The following is a 15,954-nucleotide window of genomic DNA, read 5'->3' on the forward strand; positions in this document are numbered from 1 at the left end:
TCCTGATGTTTTATCACACTGACTGCACAGCTGCTGAGCGACTTTCACCCACCATATTTACCTCTTTGTTGTTGGTTTCCTCGATCTCCTCGTTGTGGTCATCCTAGTATGCGTTGGTAGTGTCGATCCACTCATTCGTGGGAGACTGGACGGGATCTGTCATACAGAATCGCAATTCACGTATCGATACCCTGGGCTAGAACTAGACTATAAGTGCCGCAGTGCGTTTCTAGGTGCCACATGCATATTCGACGAAGAACAGGCTATAAACAGGCAAGGACGTCCCGTACTTTTTATCTGAGTATTGAGTCATTTGCTAACACCTTGGTACGCGAGATGGATAAAATCATGTTGGAAAGCCCGGGGACCGAAACTTCGATTCACCCTCTTCAGTGGCAATTATGCAAGAAATTAGCATGAGCCAGATGGCTACTGACGTTGAATTTATACCTCTTGGCTACCAGCCCTCTGCGGCAGACTAAACCTGCAACCCAGGACCCTCAAGCTTCTTCCACACCTTTTCCGCATTCTCAGCCAGCCTGGGCAAAACAACACCAACACCACTAGGCGGCTCAGCCCGATATAAAGGAACCACGCGCGTAGCCCCCTTGGAAACCTCCAGAATCGTCCCGTTACCGTACTCTGGATTCTCGCACAACTCAAGCATGCCCCTCGCAACCTCCTCCGGCTCGAGGAACAGCTCGACGCCCTCGCCCTGCGTCATGTGCTTCTTTCCCGGGTCCTCCGACCACATTGGAGTCTGTATCCTCTCGTCAGCAACAGTCTATTTCAGCAACCCGCACATGAGAGTGTAGACATTGACATAGAATACTACTCACCATCACGGCCCCAGGCGCAACAGCACTACACCGAATTCCCAACCGGTCCCTCATCCCCGCCATACACCTCACAAAGCCGTGAAGACCATGCTTGCTCGCAATATACAACGGCGACCCGATCCCCGCCGCGTGCCCCGCGATACTACTCACGTGCACCAAACACCCTCCTTTCCCCTCCTGCGTCCAGTACCCGATCGCAAGCTGGCTCAGCCGGATCGGATGCGTCAGATTCACGTCCAGAACGGCGTACGTTCCCGGCTCCGCGTCCGCCGCGTCTCTTGATTCACTGTCCGGGTTCGTTCCTGTCTTGGGAGGGTGCCAGAAGGAGGTCCATGCTGGTTCGAAGAGACCCGCGCCGGGGACAACGATGTCGATTCGGGGGAAGGAGGAGAGAGCGCTGGACCAGAGACGGGATAGGGAGGGCCAAGATGCGACGTTCGTTTCTTGGAAGAGGGCTGAGGGGCGGTCGCTGTTGTTTCTGTTGTTGGAGGTGTTACTGCCGGGTTGGGGGTGAGGGTACTGCTCTAGGAGCTTTTGTGCTTCGTGGCGGAGGGCGAGGTCGCCTATTATGACGGAGCAGCCCTTTTCCAGGAGTAATCTTGCAAAGGCGAGGTTTATGCCTGTGAGGTGTTAGTATACCGGTGGTCCCGGGAGGAGCGTTGATGTCGGAGGGGTGGGTTAGGAGAGGGATGACCTGATCCTGCGCCGGTGACGACTGCGTATTTTCCTGCCACGGACAGAGACATGGTGCCGACAGTCTTTATAGTTGATGAAGCTGAGGTATCGTGTTAAAGTCTGACAGAAGGTGAAGTTGTCACAGCAGAAAAATTAGGGCACCGGTCATATCGAGTGATCAAACAGCCGTGACGAGGTGTCTCAATGGGGTCACACATTGCCTGCTCGACTCTGCAGCCTCTGAGGATGCCGCCACTGACGGGTACCATCACCCGGTGCAACCATTCAACCTGTATTTGAAAAGGACTGGATGTTGTCGGTTTGGTACGTGGCTTGAGGGGTCACCGGATGTTGGCGTGGGGGGTAGCTGTCCATTAGAAGAAACCCCACCTGTTCATACAGATTTGGCATGTGTACAGAGCTTTGGGGTGTCGTTCATGTCACAATGCGACACAAATACAAGGTACCGGTACCAAAATGGACAGAGAGCGGGACAGTTGTAAAGTACACCATTGGTGCTAACCTACCACCAGGAACTAAATCCAACCCTCACACCGTCTTGGGCCCCCTTTCCTCATCAGGAACCCGTCTAGATGTCTCATTCGGCGCAACCAAACCCTCCCGGCGCCGATCATTCTCGTCGTCCTCCGGCTTTCCCTCCCGCGTCGCCCATCCATCAACGTACCGTAACGTCTGCCGGCTCCAAACCTTATTCATAAAGAACAACCGCACGGGCACCAGAATGATGATAATGATGGGAAACCCGGGTGCGGCAACAGTCAACGTGACACCAAAGACGATGCCCGTGAGCACGATCTGCGCGATCGTGTAGCAATGAATCCCTATCCAACTAGCGCCGTGAGGCAAGGCAGGCAGCTCCGAAATGGGCGTCAGAAGGTGCCAGATCCTCGTAAGGATCGGGTTCACAGACAGCGACTGGAAACCCATGAACATGAAGAGGCCCGCTAGGACCGAAGTCGGCGTGAAACCCAGCACGTGCTGAAAGGGCGGCGAGACGAAGAGCAGGATACCTGCCGCCTGGAGGAAGGCCGAGTATCGCTGCTCGTGGACGCGCTGGACGGGTTTCGCGGGGGGGCCCTCACCGGGCCCTTCCTCTTCTGCTTCTTCGTCGACGGGCGGCGGGTCCTCGTAGACGGTGTACATAAGCGACTCGGAGTGGAGCGGCGCCTGCGGAAGGAGGCCGTTGGCGGGCGGGATGCCGAGGATGCCGCACATGATTGTCGTGATGGCCAGGAGCATGACGTCCCACGCGTACCCGCCGGGCTTCTGGGTGCCGTACCTCTTGGCTGTGCAGATAATGCTGCTGATCTCGTGGTCAAAGTAGAAGAGGACGGTTATGATGATGCCGGGGACGATGGCGATGAATATCCAGCCGATGGGAAGTTTCCAGAACTCGACGAAAAAGTACTCGCGGCTCGGCGACGACGGCCGGAACGACTTTGAGACCTCGAGCCTGTTGTGGTCGAGGGTCGCCAGGTCGCCGACGTACGGCATGCCGATGAAGAAGACGATGGAGATGGCGGCGGCATACTCGGTCAGGCCCATGCGGATGTACCGATGGAACAGCGGCTTCCACGACACGGCCGTCGAGAGGGCGATGGCGAGGAGACAGGTGCCCGCGGCGCCGATGATGGAGTAGAGGAAGGCGGCGAGGGAGACGGCTGCTTTGGTGCGCTGGAGCTCCCTGATGGCCTTGTGGAAGTAGATTACGCTGTTGAGGAGGGAGAAGATGTCGGCGCTGAAGTCGGTGACGTATTGCATGGTGTAGTCATGGGCGTTGAAGATGGCCAAGAGGAAGTGCATCCAGCCCGAGTGAATCAGGGACCAGGCCATGAAGGGTAGGAAGGGGATCTGTCCGTAATTAGTTTGCTGGTCACATTGTATTCTTCTGAAAGATGATACACCTTGAATGAATTCTCGCATAGTGTGTAAATGTTCTCCGCCAACACTGAGAACGGCCCCGTAACACCAAGAATTGTCAATGGTTGAGCTGAGAACCTGGGGAAAATGTGTTAGACGATGATGTCTCAGGATAATGAAACTCTCAGGCGAACAAGATAACTCACAAGGCAAAGATGATGCCGCAAAGCCCAGTACTAAACACCACCTCAATCGTGCCCCACGACTCCCCAGTCAAAACATACAAGTCGCTGGCGAACGTGATGCCGGGCAAGATATTGGTGAAAAAGACGTACACCGCGCTCGCCAGGACAAGCTGATTGAACACGGTCCAGTCAGAGAGGTACCTCAATCTGAAGTTGCCAAAGTCCTCCTTCAGCAGCCTGAATGGCCTCAACTTGCCGTCTCTCTTCATGTAGCCACGCCATCTGTGGTTGTTCCTGTTGCTGGTGTCATTGTCACTGCTGTGTCGTCCACTTCGGCGCCTTTCTGAGCCCGTATCGTGGACCGAAACTTCATCAGGGCCTTCTGCTTTTTCAGTAGACCTCCTCCCTGCCTTATCGCTGATGAGACCGTGCGACTCGCGGACCGGCGTTATGACATCGTCCTGGTGTCGAAGTGATGTGGCCGAGGGTGGTCCACGGTCATTGTCTGGCCCCGCGGGCGTGAGATTTGGTGGCATGTGGGAGGGGGCTTTTACGACTATCAACACAGAACGAGCCTGTGTGCAGTCGTTAGATACACGAGAGATGGCAACCTAGTGCGCTGGTAATGAGAAAAAATGTGCTTTGGCGATCTACACGATATAGAAGTAATCATTTACATGATCTTGAAAGCCCAGAAATAGATAGGAACCGAAGATTGGTACTGAAAATAGACAAGAAACACTCGACGAAAGCCAGAACGGTTAAACGGCAGAGGCGTAAAGAACTCAAAACACTACAAAATACCGCTAATGCAAACCTTTGCTCATCCCAACGAACTCCATCTTGCAGCCCAAGGTCCATGGATTCCCTTGACTCGAACAAGTTTTCCCAAGCACCTTTACCAGGGCTTCTCAAAAAAGAGAAGGTTCGGGCCCCGTTTCGACAAATCGACATCCCACCGTTCCCCACGTGCTCATTGGCCAGTCTTGGCAGACCATGACCCCACTGACAGCCAAGGGTACGTAGTGCGCCCGGTCCGAGCTGGGATAGCTCTCGAGGCTGACGTCATGGCTCGTCGGCGTCGGGGCCAGCAGGTTGCCCCTCCTCCCTTTCCAGGGATCATCCAAAGCCACAGCCAATCAGAAGATGCGACCGCTGCGAGGCTATCGCACAATCGGCGCCAGGCTGAAGAAATTTCGACACGAACCAACCTTCATTGCTCCGAGATTATCAGCTTCAACCACCTGCAAGCGTCAACCCCTCCCTCCCACCACCGAGCACTTCTTCCAAGGAAGTCATTTGCTCTCCCCCAACGATGAAAAGGTGATCGCAAGGAACGGATCCTTAGCACAAGGGTGCCCAAATATCCCCCCCAACCCGCGTCCCCGTCCCAACCCCCACAACCCCGGCGATGCTGCTCCCGACCGCCGCACGCCGGAGCGCAACCACGGCCACCACCGCCGCCTTCGCGCCCCGCCTCCGCTTCGACGTCTCCGAATCCATCCCCCGCTCCTACTACCTAGGCCACCACCACGCCGCCCTCCGCGAAATCTCCTCCCGCCTCTCCGACGTCGGCCTCGTCCTCGAGTGCCGCGACTACCGCGTACCCCTAACCAGCTGGAACCCCGTCCTCGACCGCGCCATCGCCGGCCGCGAGCGCATCGTCGTCTACACCCACCGCGACCTCGGCGCCGACAGCCCCGCCTCAGTAGAACAAGCCCTCCGCCGCTTCCACAATGGTACAGGTCGCTCTGCCACCGGCGGCGGTAACACCTCCACGACCCGGCAGCGCGTCGTCTTCTGGCGCAAAGACGACCCCGCCACCACGAAACAACTCCTCTCCGAAATCCGCAGCGTCGCCCGCTCAGTCGACAGCCTGACCGGCATGCGCGCCCTCGTCGTCGGCATGCCCAACGTAGGCAAAAGCACCCTCCTCAACAAGCTCCGCGTCCACGGCATGCACAAGAAACAATCCGTCGCAAAAGTCGGCGCACAGCCGGGAGTGACGCGCAAGCTCTCCTCCCCCGTGCGCATCCTCGACTCCGAGACCAGCGGCGCCGGCGACAGCAACGACACCATGGGCCTAGGCGAGGGCGTCTTCGTCCTCGACACGCCCGGCGTCTTCATGCCCTTCGTCTCCGAAGCCGAAAGCATGGTCAAGCTCGCCCTCGCCGGCTCCGTAAAAGACGACCGCATCCCCATGGAGATCCTCGCCGACTACCTCCTCTACCGCCTCAACCTCGTCGACCCGGGTGCCTACGCCAGGTACTCCGAGCCCACGAACGAGGTCAACGAGTTTCTGACGGGCGTCGCCCGCAGGACGGGCAAGCTCAAGAGCGGAGGGGAGGCCAACGCCGACAGCGCCGCCGACTGGATCGTCAAGCAGTGGAGGGTCGGGAACTTGGGCAAGTTTGTGCTCGACGACATCACCGACGAGGCCTTTAAGGACAAGGAGCTGGCGAGGGAAGGGCAGGGCCCGCTCAGCATGAATCAGGCGCGGAGAAAGGAAAAGGAGGCGAGGAAAGAGCGGGCAATGAACAAGAGCAAAGCGGTTTAAGGGGCACAAAAGTTGAGTAGTAGTAAAATTGTCCCGTGTGAGAATTATGGAAAGATACCCCCACACTCTGTATCAAAATACATGTAAAGTAAAGACGTTGCCTCGTATGAGAGCAAATTTTGTACACCTTATCCTTCAAGAAAATAAAAACCGAGTAGATCAGGTTGGAAAATACTCGAGATGAAAAAGCAAACTCAACCGAACTTGAGTGCATCACTAACAACGTCGACCGCAATCTTGGAGACTCGTAAGTGTCCGGGTATCCGACAACTCTCCTCGAACCTGACATTATCAACTGACAGTAGAACCGCACAACCAGTGCGTACATGAGCAATGGCTCGTGATTGAACTGCCTTCCAGTCTTTGGTTCGAATAACATTTTCAACACCTCAAAACATACCAAACGCCACGAAACATCAAACCGTACAGAGCCGCCAGATGCCGTCGAGGGCAGACTCTTAGTATCGTACTCTGAAACGAAAGCAACCATTCGGCTTCAAGTGAGCGACTCTTCGCTTATATAGAGGGCAGCTACGGCCAATCTAGGCCAGCTCATGACGCATATTGATTCTGCCATCGCAGCAGGTCTCGCGTGAGGGCATCCATCATTTCCACGCAATTCAATGCTTTAAAATCTTTCGACTCCGGCCCATTCCCGTCTGTTGCTGCAGTGCCGATTGGTGAATTCTTTGCTACTGCGGAGTCGCCGTTGACGCTAATCTTTGGCGCATCTGGCGCAGCCGTTGCGCGAGGACTTTGTTGTTGGGAGCTATTCTGGCTACTCCTGGATCCCGGCAGTGCTTCGCCAGCCAATTCCACTTGGGTTTTGGAAATGAAGTCGAGGAACGCCGAAACTCTGCGTTTCATGTCGTTCATCGATACTTTGCTTTGCGCACTGTTTGCTTTTGTCCGGGTGTGCTTGGGGTGGTCGGAATGGGAGTGTTTGCTGGTACTAGCGCTAGTATGGTCGTCATGATTCCGGCCAATGTCTCTAGACATTGACCTTGCTGGTGTGTCTTCGTTATCGTCGCGGTCTTTTGTGTATTGATTTCGACCCTTGCCCCTCTTCTGGTTGTTACGACTGGTCTTCTTGTGTGAGCTTCCGACCGGTGCCTGATTCGCAGGCGGAGTATCCGGGGTCGGGGCAGAGGACGGTGGCGCCTCGACAGGCACCACAGGCTCGGTGGTCGGTTTGACAGCAGGCCGAGCTGTCGCGAGGGGGACCTCTTCTGGCGGATCCGATTCTGTGCCCACGTGAGCTTCAGATTCCTTACCCGGATTTACAGGAGTCGTACCCTCAGCTCTCCTACGATCTGCACGACCCTTCCGTCGATTGGCTGCTTCCGCTCGCTGGCGATCGCGCTCTTCTCGATCCGACTTTTCACGTTGCGTACGTGTGCCGCGAGGCTTCTTTGGTTGGCCATTTCTACCCGTACTTTCTTCGTCTGTTTCATCCTCGATGGCTTCGGTCTTCTCTGGGGGCGGTGACATTGATGGCGAACTGGTTCGCTGTCTCTTGAGGCTTGCCGAGTTCCTGGGACTGTTAGCGGGAGTCAGCGTAGTGAAAGATTGAAGACTCACTCAAGACTGTCACTGCGACCTCGCTTCGTTCGTCTTGACGTAGTCTCCGTGGGCTCCGAAATGGTTTCTTCTTTGCTGGCCTCGATGGCCCGCCGCAATTGTTCATCCTCATCGTATGCGGCATCCCGGCTGTTCATTGTTGACCTCCGCTTCGAGGCCTGGGTAGCAGAAGAAGCGCGGCCCCCGTTCCTGCCTGATTCTCTGGGCGATCTGGTGCCATCCTTAACTAATGAGGCGGCTCGGGATGTTGCGCGCGACGGACGATTGAGAGGCAAGTAGTTTGAGTACCGTTGTCTGAGGAGCAAAAAATCAGCATTGTTAAGGTAATAAGAGGTGTTGCTGGTTGAGCCTCGCCGCATCCGAGTACAAGTCTTCCGGTGACCTCGCCGCCGACCGACGCTTTCCAGCCAATGGCGGATTTGTGGGCGACGATTCACCGAGAGCTTCTGGACGGAAGGTGGAATGCTTACCCGTTGGCTGCTGCGTGGATCTTGTGCAAATCCTTGCGACACTTTTCGCAAAAGTACTCATCGGGAGAGCTCTCCTCGGTGAAAATGCCGACACAAGCACCATGCTGCCAGACTTTGCAGACGTCGCACTGGACGAAGAGACCAGAGACCTCATCTGACAACTCGATGCTAGCGAAGAAGTCGGCCTCTGGGTTCTGTTTCCCGTGCTTGGAGTCCTCTTCAAAGGGCGGAGGTCCCGGGTATTCGTCGAAACCACATACGCAGCGTACGGACTCGTCGTCCTCTTGGACGTCGTCACTGCCGGTGGCCATATCGTAGGGATCGACACGAGGCTTGTCGCGAGCGTCCTCTTGCGCGCGGGTTCGGCGCCGTGAGGGGAGGGCGTCCTCCAGGTCTTCGGGTGGCTCCGAAGAGAGCGAGGCGCTCGGGGTTGACTTGGCGGAAGAGGTCTTGTTGAGGGATCTGGTCGTTCGTTCGCCGCGACTCGAAAGACTCGAAGTTGTCGAGGATTGCTGTGATTGAGAGACTGTGTTGCCTCGGGCTCGTGAAGAACGTCGAGGGGAGGGTGGTGCCATTGAGGCAGCGTAAGGGGACGGCGGAGAGAGAGAGGAGGAGGAGGGTGGAGGAAGAGTTCGGAAGAGCGAGGAGGAGGGGAGGAAGAGTCGGCGGCGGCGTGTGAGTGACGCAGTAAAGGATGTCGCAGTCGCAAGAGTTGAAGCCAGAAGGCAGAGAGTAGAATTGGAATGTCGGGGCGAGGGGGAAGATTGGTAAGGTAAGGTAACGAGAGTGGGCAGAGAGCAGGTCGGGTGGGTTGTTGTGGTTGTAGTGGGAGGGCAATCGTGCGAGCGAGAGAGAGAGAGCAGGTAGCAAGAAATGGATGGGCGCGACTCGCAGTCCGGGCTAGTGAGAAGGGAGGATTCGGGTACTCGAGCAATGCTTTTGAGGGGATCGAACAGTTCGCATATCTGACAATCGAGGACAATGTAGATTCATGTCGTTACGGGTCGGTAGAGTGAAGAAGAGGAGAGAGAGGAGCCGGCGTGGGGAGGTAGAAAAGGTCAGAGAAAGAGTGCGCCCTGGGAGAATGGTTCTCTGGGTGAAGGAAAACCGACAGGCGACAGACCAGCAGCACCGCACTTCTTTCGGGCTTGTAAAGTGTGGTGCGGCAGCCTCTTTGGCTCTGGTCTGCAGGAGCTGCCACTGCGTCTGCCACTGCCCTCCGAGCAACGCACCCAGGGAAAAGAGCAGCTTTGCGGGGCTGGGGCCAGGTGCTGCCAATGGGCTGCCGTCTACCAATGGCTGCACAGGTGATTGTGGTGCATAAGTCCCTGCACAAAACAGAAGAGAGGAAGGGATCTCGGGGGCGGAGGTGGGATGGGATGGGAATTGTGTTGTGCGTCTTGTGCTGTGCCGCCGTCGGAAAAACCATGGCGATGACAGTCTGTGTACTCGCGACTTTGGGCGGCACTGTGCTTCTCCCACAAATTGCCCTCCAAAAAGGCAGAAAATCGGAGTACCTGAGACCAGCCAACTGAGCAGCATCAGGGATTTTCTTCCGAACCCACTCTCCATGGTCTCTCCCATGGTCTCTCCCATGGCCTCTCCCAGAGTCCCAAGCACAGGTCCCCCGCCCAAAGCTACAGTTCATGATTTTCCCCTGCCAACGGTGCTCGTCTACCTAATCTCCAAGCCCAATTTACCACCCGCTCTCCCGCCGTCTCTCCATTCTGCATTCTGCGGCGAGTCACTTTGATGCACAGCACACAGTGTGTGTGCATCCCTTCTCTTTCCACTTCCACCTCAATCACTTTAAACCCTTCCGTGCTCCGTCGCTCCGTCGTCACTTTCTCTCGCCTGTCCGCCTCGAGCTTTGGGTTCTGGATCCATCAGGTAACCCCCCCCCCCCCCCCCCCCCCCCCCCCCCCCCCCCCCCCCCCCCCCCCCCCCCCCCCCCCCCCCGCCCCCCCCCCCCTTTCTCCCCCCCTCCCCCCCCGGGCTTTGGGGTTTGCCCCCCCCGGCCCCCCCCCCCCCCCCCCCCCCCAAAGGCCCGCCCCAACCTCCCACCCCGACCAGTCCATCCGCAGCGGAGCCCTGGCTTGCTTATCTAATGCGTTTCGACCGGCCCTCGTTGACCTACGTCTCCTAATCACACACCAGACATTATCAAATGCTGTCATTAGCAATCAAAGCTGGGAAATTCGGTACCAACGCTGACTTTCCCACACTTCGTTCAGAGCTCGAGCAACCTAGCAGCCGCCTTTGCATTTTACCTGAACTGTGTTTTGCGCCTGACTGCACACTCTGCTTATTCTAGCTCTTGGGTGCCCAAAGTCGAACACGGAGCAAACCCGGCCGAATTCTGGTGGACCGAGTTGGTATGCCCGCTCCCCTCTTCTGGCGAACAAGTAGAGGTCCGCTCGTACCTTACCTGAGCCTCTTTGCGCAGCGCTCCCTTGATTCGTTCAAGGGTAGGAGGAAACTATCGATCGGACCTGGTTGAACGTGCAGCATATGTTTGTCTGGCTTGTCGTTGGGCCAGCTCTCTATTGCCGACATACGCTGATGGTTGGGCAAACTCAGGAATCAAGGGTTACGAGCTCCTCCCGCATTTAATACGAATCCATACCCCCCCCCCCCCCCCCTCTCGAACCTCCCAACCCACCACCGAACGAGAGCCTTTTTCTGCTTCAACAACACCAATACGAACCCCCCCGTCGCACTGCTAGCAGCCTCAAGCTTCGTAACGTGAATCGCCCTGTCCGCGTTGGCCTGCCTTGCATGGCTTGTAGCATGAGGTGTTATGGGTATGCGTCGCTCTTCTCCAAGTTCAACTCCCGCCACCACCTTGCCATACCCACCTTCTCGACCACTGCTTTCGAAGGATGCTGCCACTATAACCCTCCGGCGAATGTCAGGCGCTGCTTCGCCGGCGCTCGAGACTCTGGAGCTGGCTGTGGCGGCCGACTGCACAGGTCATGCGCCTTTGAAACTCACCGGCCTGAGGCTTTACCATTCGACCGAGAAGCTTGCTAACCTCGATGGTTCTTATGCGGAAGCAGGTCATAATCGAACAATGTCTCCCGAAAGCGTTTCCTCTCTATTCCCCCAGAGACCGATTCGTCCTTTGCCGAAGCGTCGCTTGAGGGAACGCCTCTCTCCCGAGGTGGCGGACTCCATCGACTACCCCCCTGCAAACCACAACAGTAGTCCTCTGTTCTACTACCCAAATATCGTGCGAGATGAGATGCCCTTCAGGGCAGGAGGCTTGAACGGTGCGAGTCGAGGTAATGGAGGGTATGGAGGAGCAACCCGAGGAACACCAGCGATTGGAGAGAGTGACGAGGAGGAATTAGCCCTGAGCAGCAGCAAAGTGGTTCGGCGTTCACATCCAGAGATACTCAACCGCGTCTCAACGAAGCCTCCGAAACCGGAACACTCCAAGCACCCCAGTCCTCAGCCGCCACCTTCGACAACATCCTCAGCAGATGGGTACGAATCGTTCGAGAACACCAATAACAAGAAGAAGAGGAAGATTCCGACTGCTGGAGACTCGACACTATCTGGTGTGCACTCCATGGGTGATATCAACTCTATAGGTGTATCAACAGTCATGTCTCCGTCAAACGACCATGGTGAACTCGCTGGATCGATATCGCCGTCATACTATGGCGCTGGAAGTTTTGTTGGAAACAATCAAGGCATCTCAGGACCAGGACGAGGCAGATTTGGAAGATCAAGAAATGGCAGAAGTCCACTTAGGGCTCTATCTGACGCAACAAACAACTGGGTGGGCAGAGGAGCCAAGATCCGGCCGCCTCAATGGGCAACGCCAAGTAAGTGTGAAGATCTGATCCCTGTGTATTAAAGACGGAAACCAGATGGGAGAGGCGAAAGACGCCTGATGGGATGCTGTAGTGCTTGGTGGCTGGGTTGGTTGCTGTTGAATGAAAGGGAAGGCGGCAGCTGCACCTCACAGTAGATTGCTCCTGCACCCTTTGATTCCAAACGCAGGCATCCACGCCCTGGAGTACAAACACCAGCTTCTCAGCTCCTTCACCTCGACCTTTCCCACAGCGATCACAGCATCCGCATTGTTTTGCGTATTTATCGCAACGCTGCGTTTCTGGGATGCGCCGCTAATTCTTACATCTACAGACGAACATCCCGGCATCATTTCGAGTGCCATTGCGAATGCAGAAAAGGTCCACTCAGCTCCGGGTCAGGAAAACGTGAGCCTCCTCCATCAGCAATCCTCCAGCGTCAAATCTAGCCCCACTGCCACTCAATTCACCTTCACTTGCGACTCCCCAGTTCCAAAGCCTCACTGGCCCGGAACTGATCCTGCGATCTCCCACCCCGGATACCCCAGACAACCCAGGCACGCCTCGATGGCGACACAGACTACGCCAGATGCCGCCGGCACGGAAACTGGCTCAGGCGATCCTGCGCCTGCTGGCAAGAAGGCTCCTCGGGCCATGTCAAAGAAGAAGCGGCGTCAGCTTGCTGAGAAGGAATTGCGTAACGCAGCCAAGTCACGTCGTCAGGAAGCCGAGGAGAAATACTACAAAAATCCACCCAAGCTTGAGGATATGTGGATTTGCGAATTTTGCGAGTACGAGAGAATCTTTGGCTCGCCTCCTTATGCCTTGATTCGGCAATACGAGATCAAGGACAAGAAAGCCCGCGAGAAGGAGTCAGAGCGGAAGCGACTTTTGGAGAAGGCCAAAACCAAGGGCAGAAAGGCCAGGAAGCAAGCCAAGTCCCCCGCCAAGACAACACCATCTCATAACCACACCGAGGACCAAGGCGCCCATGCTCCTATGGGCCCCGATGAGAGCACCTCCAGTCCCGGCGATGACTATCTTGACGATTATCCGAATGGCAACTACCACAACGACGAAGACTTTGAAGATACATACTCTCAAGACGACCCGCCGATGTTGCTCAGCGACGACCCAGACCAAGAGTGTACTTGCCCACATACAACCTGCAGCGATTGCGGCGGAGACCAGAATGAGGTGGATGACCCCGGCGAGGCAGTTGACTGAAGAGGTCCACTCGCGGGCTTCCTGGGGTGCACAGCACTGTGATTTTGGTGACCGCACGTGGTCTCTTTCACTTACCCATACTTCATTATACCCGTTATCGCATCAATACAACAACACAGCATTGGCCTCACAGGTCTCAGCATCGGAGGCTGATCATTGGTCGGTTGGCTGGCAAGTGAAGGAAGCACCAACCTACTTGGACATTGCTTGATGATATTGGAAGTATCATGACCCATCAACTTGGGTTTGGACAAAGGCGCCTTTCAGCCACCCTTTGGAATACGCCCTCATCATCAAAATGTTACTATGCCTAGCGACCACCATTTTCAGCAATTGAAGTTAACAACCGAAAATACCAGAAAAAAAACAAGGCAATACTCGTCTCAGAGAGTTCGAGTTCTATGCCACGATGATGGAACGCACCAAGCATTGCCCATGCCTTCCAACAGACCGTCGAGCTCAGAATCAAGCTCGTTCTGTTGTCCATTTGGAAAGCTGTTGAAGGAGGCTTTGAACTTTAATCAGCGGGTCAGGATGGATATTGGTCCAGCCAGGTCTAGACTTTTGAGGCTCAGGAAAGGGAGACGGGAGGTTGTCAAACGCCTCGTGAAGGTTACTTGTCAAAAATACATACACACACGCCTTGCCCCTAGACTACATCAAGTCTTCCCCAGCAGAATTGACCACCCTTACCTGAATTTCCTCTTGTTGTTTGTGACTTTCTCTACCGAACGATGTTTAAGGGTATTTTTGATGAACTTTCACCACCTCAGGCACAAGGTTCATTGGAAAGACCCGTAGCTCGATGCACCCTCGAGGTATGACGTCACGGATGTCTGCACTGACTAAGGTTGTACTAGCGGTAGGTCTAGCCTCCTCCATCGCGACCCTAAAGCTAACGACTCATTGATTGCAGAACATTGCCTCACTAAGCAGCTCCTTCAGACCATGTCTCCGTCATTATTCGGAGTTTTCCAGCTGCTCCTAGTCCGCCTCACTCATGTTGCTTGGGTTGCAGCTTGGCCTTTGTTTCCTCACGAACCAAGGAGAGGTGAATTGGTAAGCGAGTGACATGGAGATTTTGAAGCATCGGAGACTATCCCAAAACAATGATTTCCATATCTGTTTTTGGGCTCTTTCATATTTAGAACTTTTGTCGTGAGGTGGGAAGTAGAACAGAGATGGCTTGGCCTACCGGCGGATGTCGCAGCGTAAAAGACCGGATCCCGACGCTACCGTGGAGGGCTCTGACCGCGCTATCCGCCTGGGGAATGTTTGGCTCTTCTGGGAGCTGGGACTGCGTCGACGGTTGAGGAGATTTTTTTTGATTTCTTTTTCGTTTCTTTCCGTTTCCCTGCGTGGCAGATCATTGCGGCTTGAGGGAGCATGCATAGACCCTGGAGGCTGATGATGTGTTATTCTCTGGGGGGCGATGGAGCTGTCGGTAGTGGGTGTTATTGGGGTCGTCGGAGGGGCATCTTCGGAGAGTCACTCCGAATCGCATTGGTGTCATTAAGTATCTTCTCTTTCGACATTTGAGAACACGTTCAACTATCGCAAAGCCTCAATCAGGGCAGCGCGTCCAACGTAAACCAGGGAGAATGAGAACAGACAAGATCTGAAATCAAGCTTCCCACCATCCGCTAAAGCCGTTTCCGCGCAAGCCGTCGGCGGGATTGCGCCGGAGAGTTCCAAATCATAACACCCAGAGTCCACTAGGAAACAGGCCAGGGGTGGATCACGGAGGTTCGGGAGGGAGCTGGAGACTGAACAGAGCAGAGAAGAGAGAACTGGAAAAGCTTCGCTGTCAGTCGGGCCAGGCCTGAAACAACCCTGTCCCATCCACCCACCGCACCGCAACGCAAGCCCCCCCCCAGGCTCAAGGTTCTGCGAGGACGTCGATCAGCAACTCCACTCCACATGAGGTTCGGCACTCTGGAACTTTGACGTATCCGTCGGTGGATGTGGTCGTGTACATAGTCTGGTATGTACACCCACAGGCGGCGGTGGTGCTGGTAGTACTTCCTGCCATTGGCTGAGCCGCCTCTATGGGGACCATAGCTCATGGGAACCACGGAACACTGGGAAAGGGCTTTTGGATTGCGAAAGACAAGAAGAAGACCGGTTCCTCGGTTGGCTGCCGTGGCTGCCTCACCACAACAGCCGAGACTCGATTAGTTCGTTCGGTAGGACCTGTGCCTTCAAAGACGTGAGACTTCTGGGTAGACTTCTCAGACACGATGGATGGATCGTCGGGGGTTGGACAAGGGGACAATGGAAACAGATGGACGTCCCAGATTGATGCGTGTTCCATGAGTCCATTGCGACACTGGGTAAGTAGTTGTGATAACTGGCGCGGTATCTCTGTACTTGGGTATAGTAGGTATACCGGTGACGGGACAGTTTTCGGCTGTGTGAGCTGTGTTTTGATGACGACGGCATTGTTGGTATTTCCCAGCATCCAACCCCCCAAGTGGCATCATCTTGGGCCGAAGTTTTGCTTGAGTCTTGCCTTTTCTCGGATGGAAGTGGACCAATGCCTGGGAGACACAGGGTCGCCAGGTCATCGAAGCTGTCACAAAAACGTCGTAGTAGATCGCCCTCGGTAAGTACCTAACTGTGTAGATAGGTACAGTAGCCAGCACCGCGAGGGAAGGAACTGCCAGCACCGCGAGCGAAGGAAGCAACAGCTCCCAACCCCGCTGCATTGCTGCTGCC

The 15,954-nt window shown here is 55.6% G+C and overlaps 5 protein-coding genes across 5 annotated transcripts; 2 read left to right on the plus strand and 3 right to left on the minus strand.

The window, feature by feature from the left end:
• Positions 1-478: 478 nt before the first annotated feature.
• CLUP02_08566 (uncharacterized protein) lies at positions 479-4,441 on the minus strand (the record flags this gene model as incomplete). The annotated part of the gene is made up of 6 exons (XM_049287554.1): positions 479-760; positions 840-1,459; positions 1,534-1,597; positions 2,070-3,420; positions 3,602-4,155; positions 4,385-4,441. 6 exons carry the CDS (start codon positions 4,439-4,441, stop codon positions 479-481), a joined length of 2,928 nt encoding a protein of 975 aa, XP_049144697.1.
• A 550-nt stretch (positions 4,442-4,991) lies between these two features.
• On the plus strand, positions 4,992-6,137 carry CLUP02_08567 (uncharacterized protein; the record flags this gene model as incomplete). The annotated part of the gene is made up of 1 exon (XM_049287555.1): positions 4,992-6,137. One exon carries the CDS (start codon positions 4,992-4,994, stop codon positions 6,135-6,137), a length of 1,146 nt encoding a protein of 381 aa, XP_049144698.1.
• Positions 6,138-6,689: 552 nt separating this feature from the next.
• Positions 6,690-8,763, minus strand: CLUP02_08568 (PHD-finger domain-containing protein; the record flags this gene model as incomplete). Its single annotated transcript, XM_049287556.1, has 3 exons — positions 6,690-7,671; positions 7,719-8,012; positions 8,189-8,763. 3 exons carry the CDS (start codon positions 8,761-8,763, stop codon positions 6,690-6,692), a joined length of 1,851 nt encoding a protein of 616 aa, XP_049144699.1.
• Positions 8,764-11,096: 2,333 nt separating this feature from the next.
• CLUP02_08569 (uncharacterized protein) lies at positions 11,097-13,236 on the plus strand (the record flags this gene model as incomplete). The annotated part of the gene is made up of 2 exons (XM_049287557.1): positions 11,097-12,021; positions 12,200-13,236. The coding sequence occupies 2 exons, from the start codon at positions 11,097-11,099 to the stop codon at positions 13,234-13,236; spliced, it is 1,962 nt and encodes a 653-aa protein (XP_049144700.1).
• Positions 13,237-14,332: 1,096 nt separating this feature from the next.
• On the minus strand, positions 14,333-14,628 carry CLUP02_08570 (uncharacterized protein; the record flags this gene model as incomplete). Its single annotated transcript, XM_049287558.1, has 2 exons — positions 14,333-14,369; positions 14,432-14,628. 2 exons carry the CDS (start codon positions 14,626-14,628, stop codon positions 14,333-14,335), a joined length of 234 nt encoding a protein of 77 aa, XP_049144701.1.
• Between the last annotated feature and the right edge of the window lie 1,326 nt (positions 14,629-15,954).

The sequence above is a fragment of the Colletotrichum lupini genome, chromosome 4, assembly GCF_023278565.1.
Source record: "Colletotrichum lupini chromosome 4, complete sequence".
NCBI lineage: Eukaryota > Fungi > Ascomycota > Sordariomycetes > Glomerellales > Glomerellaceae > Colletotrichum > Colletotrichum lupini.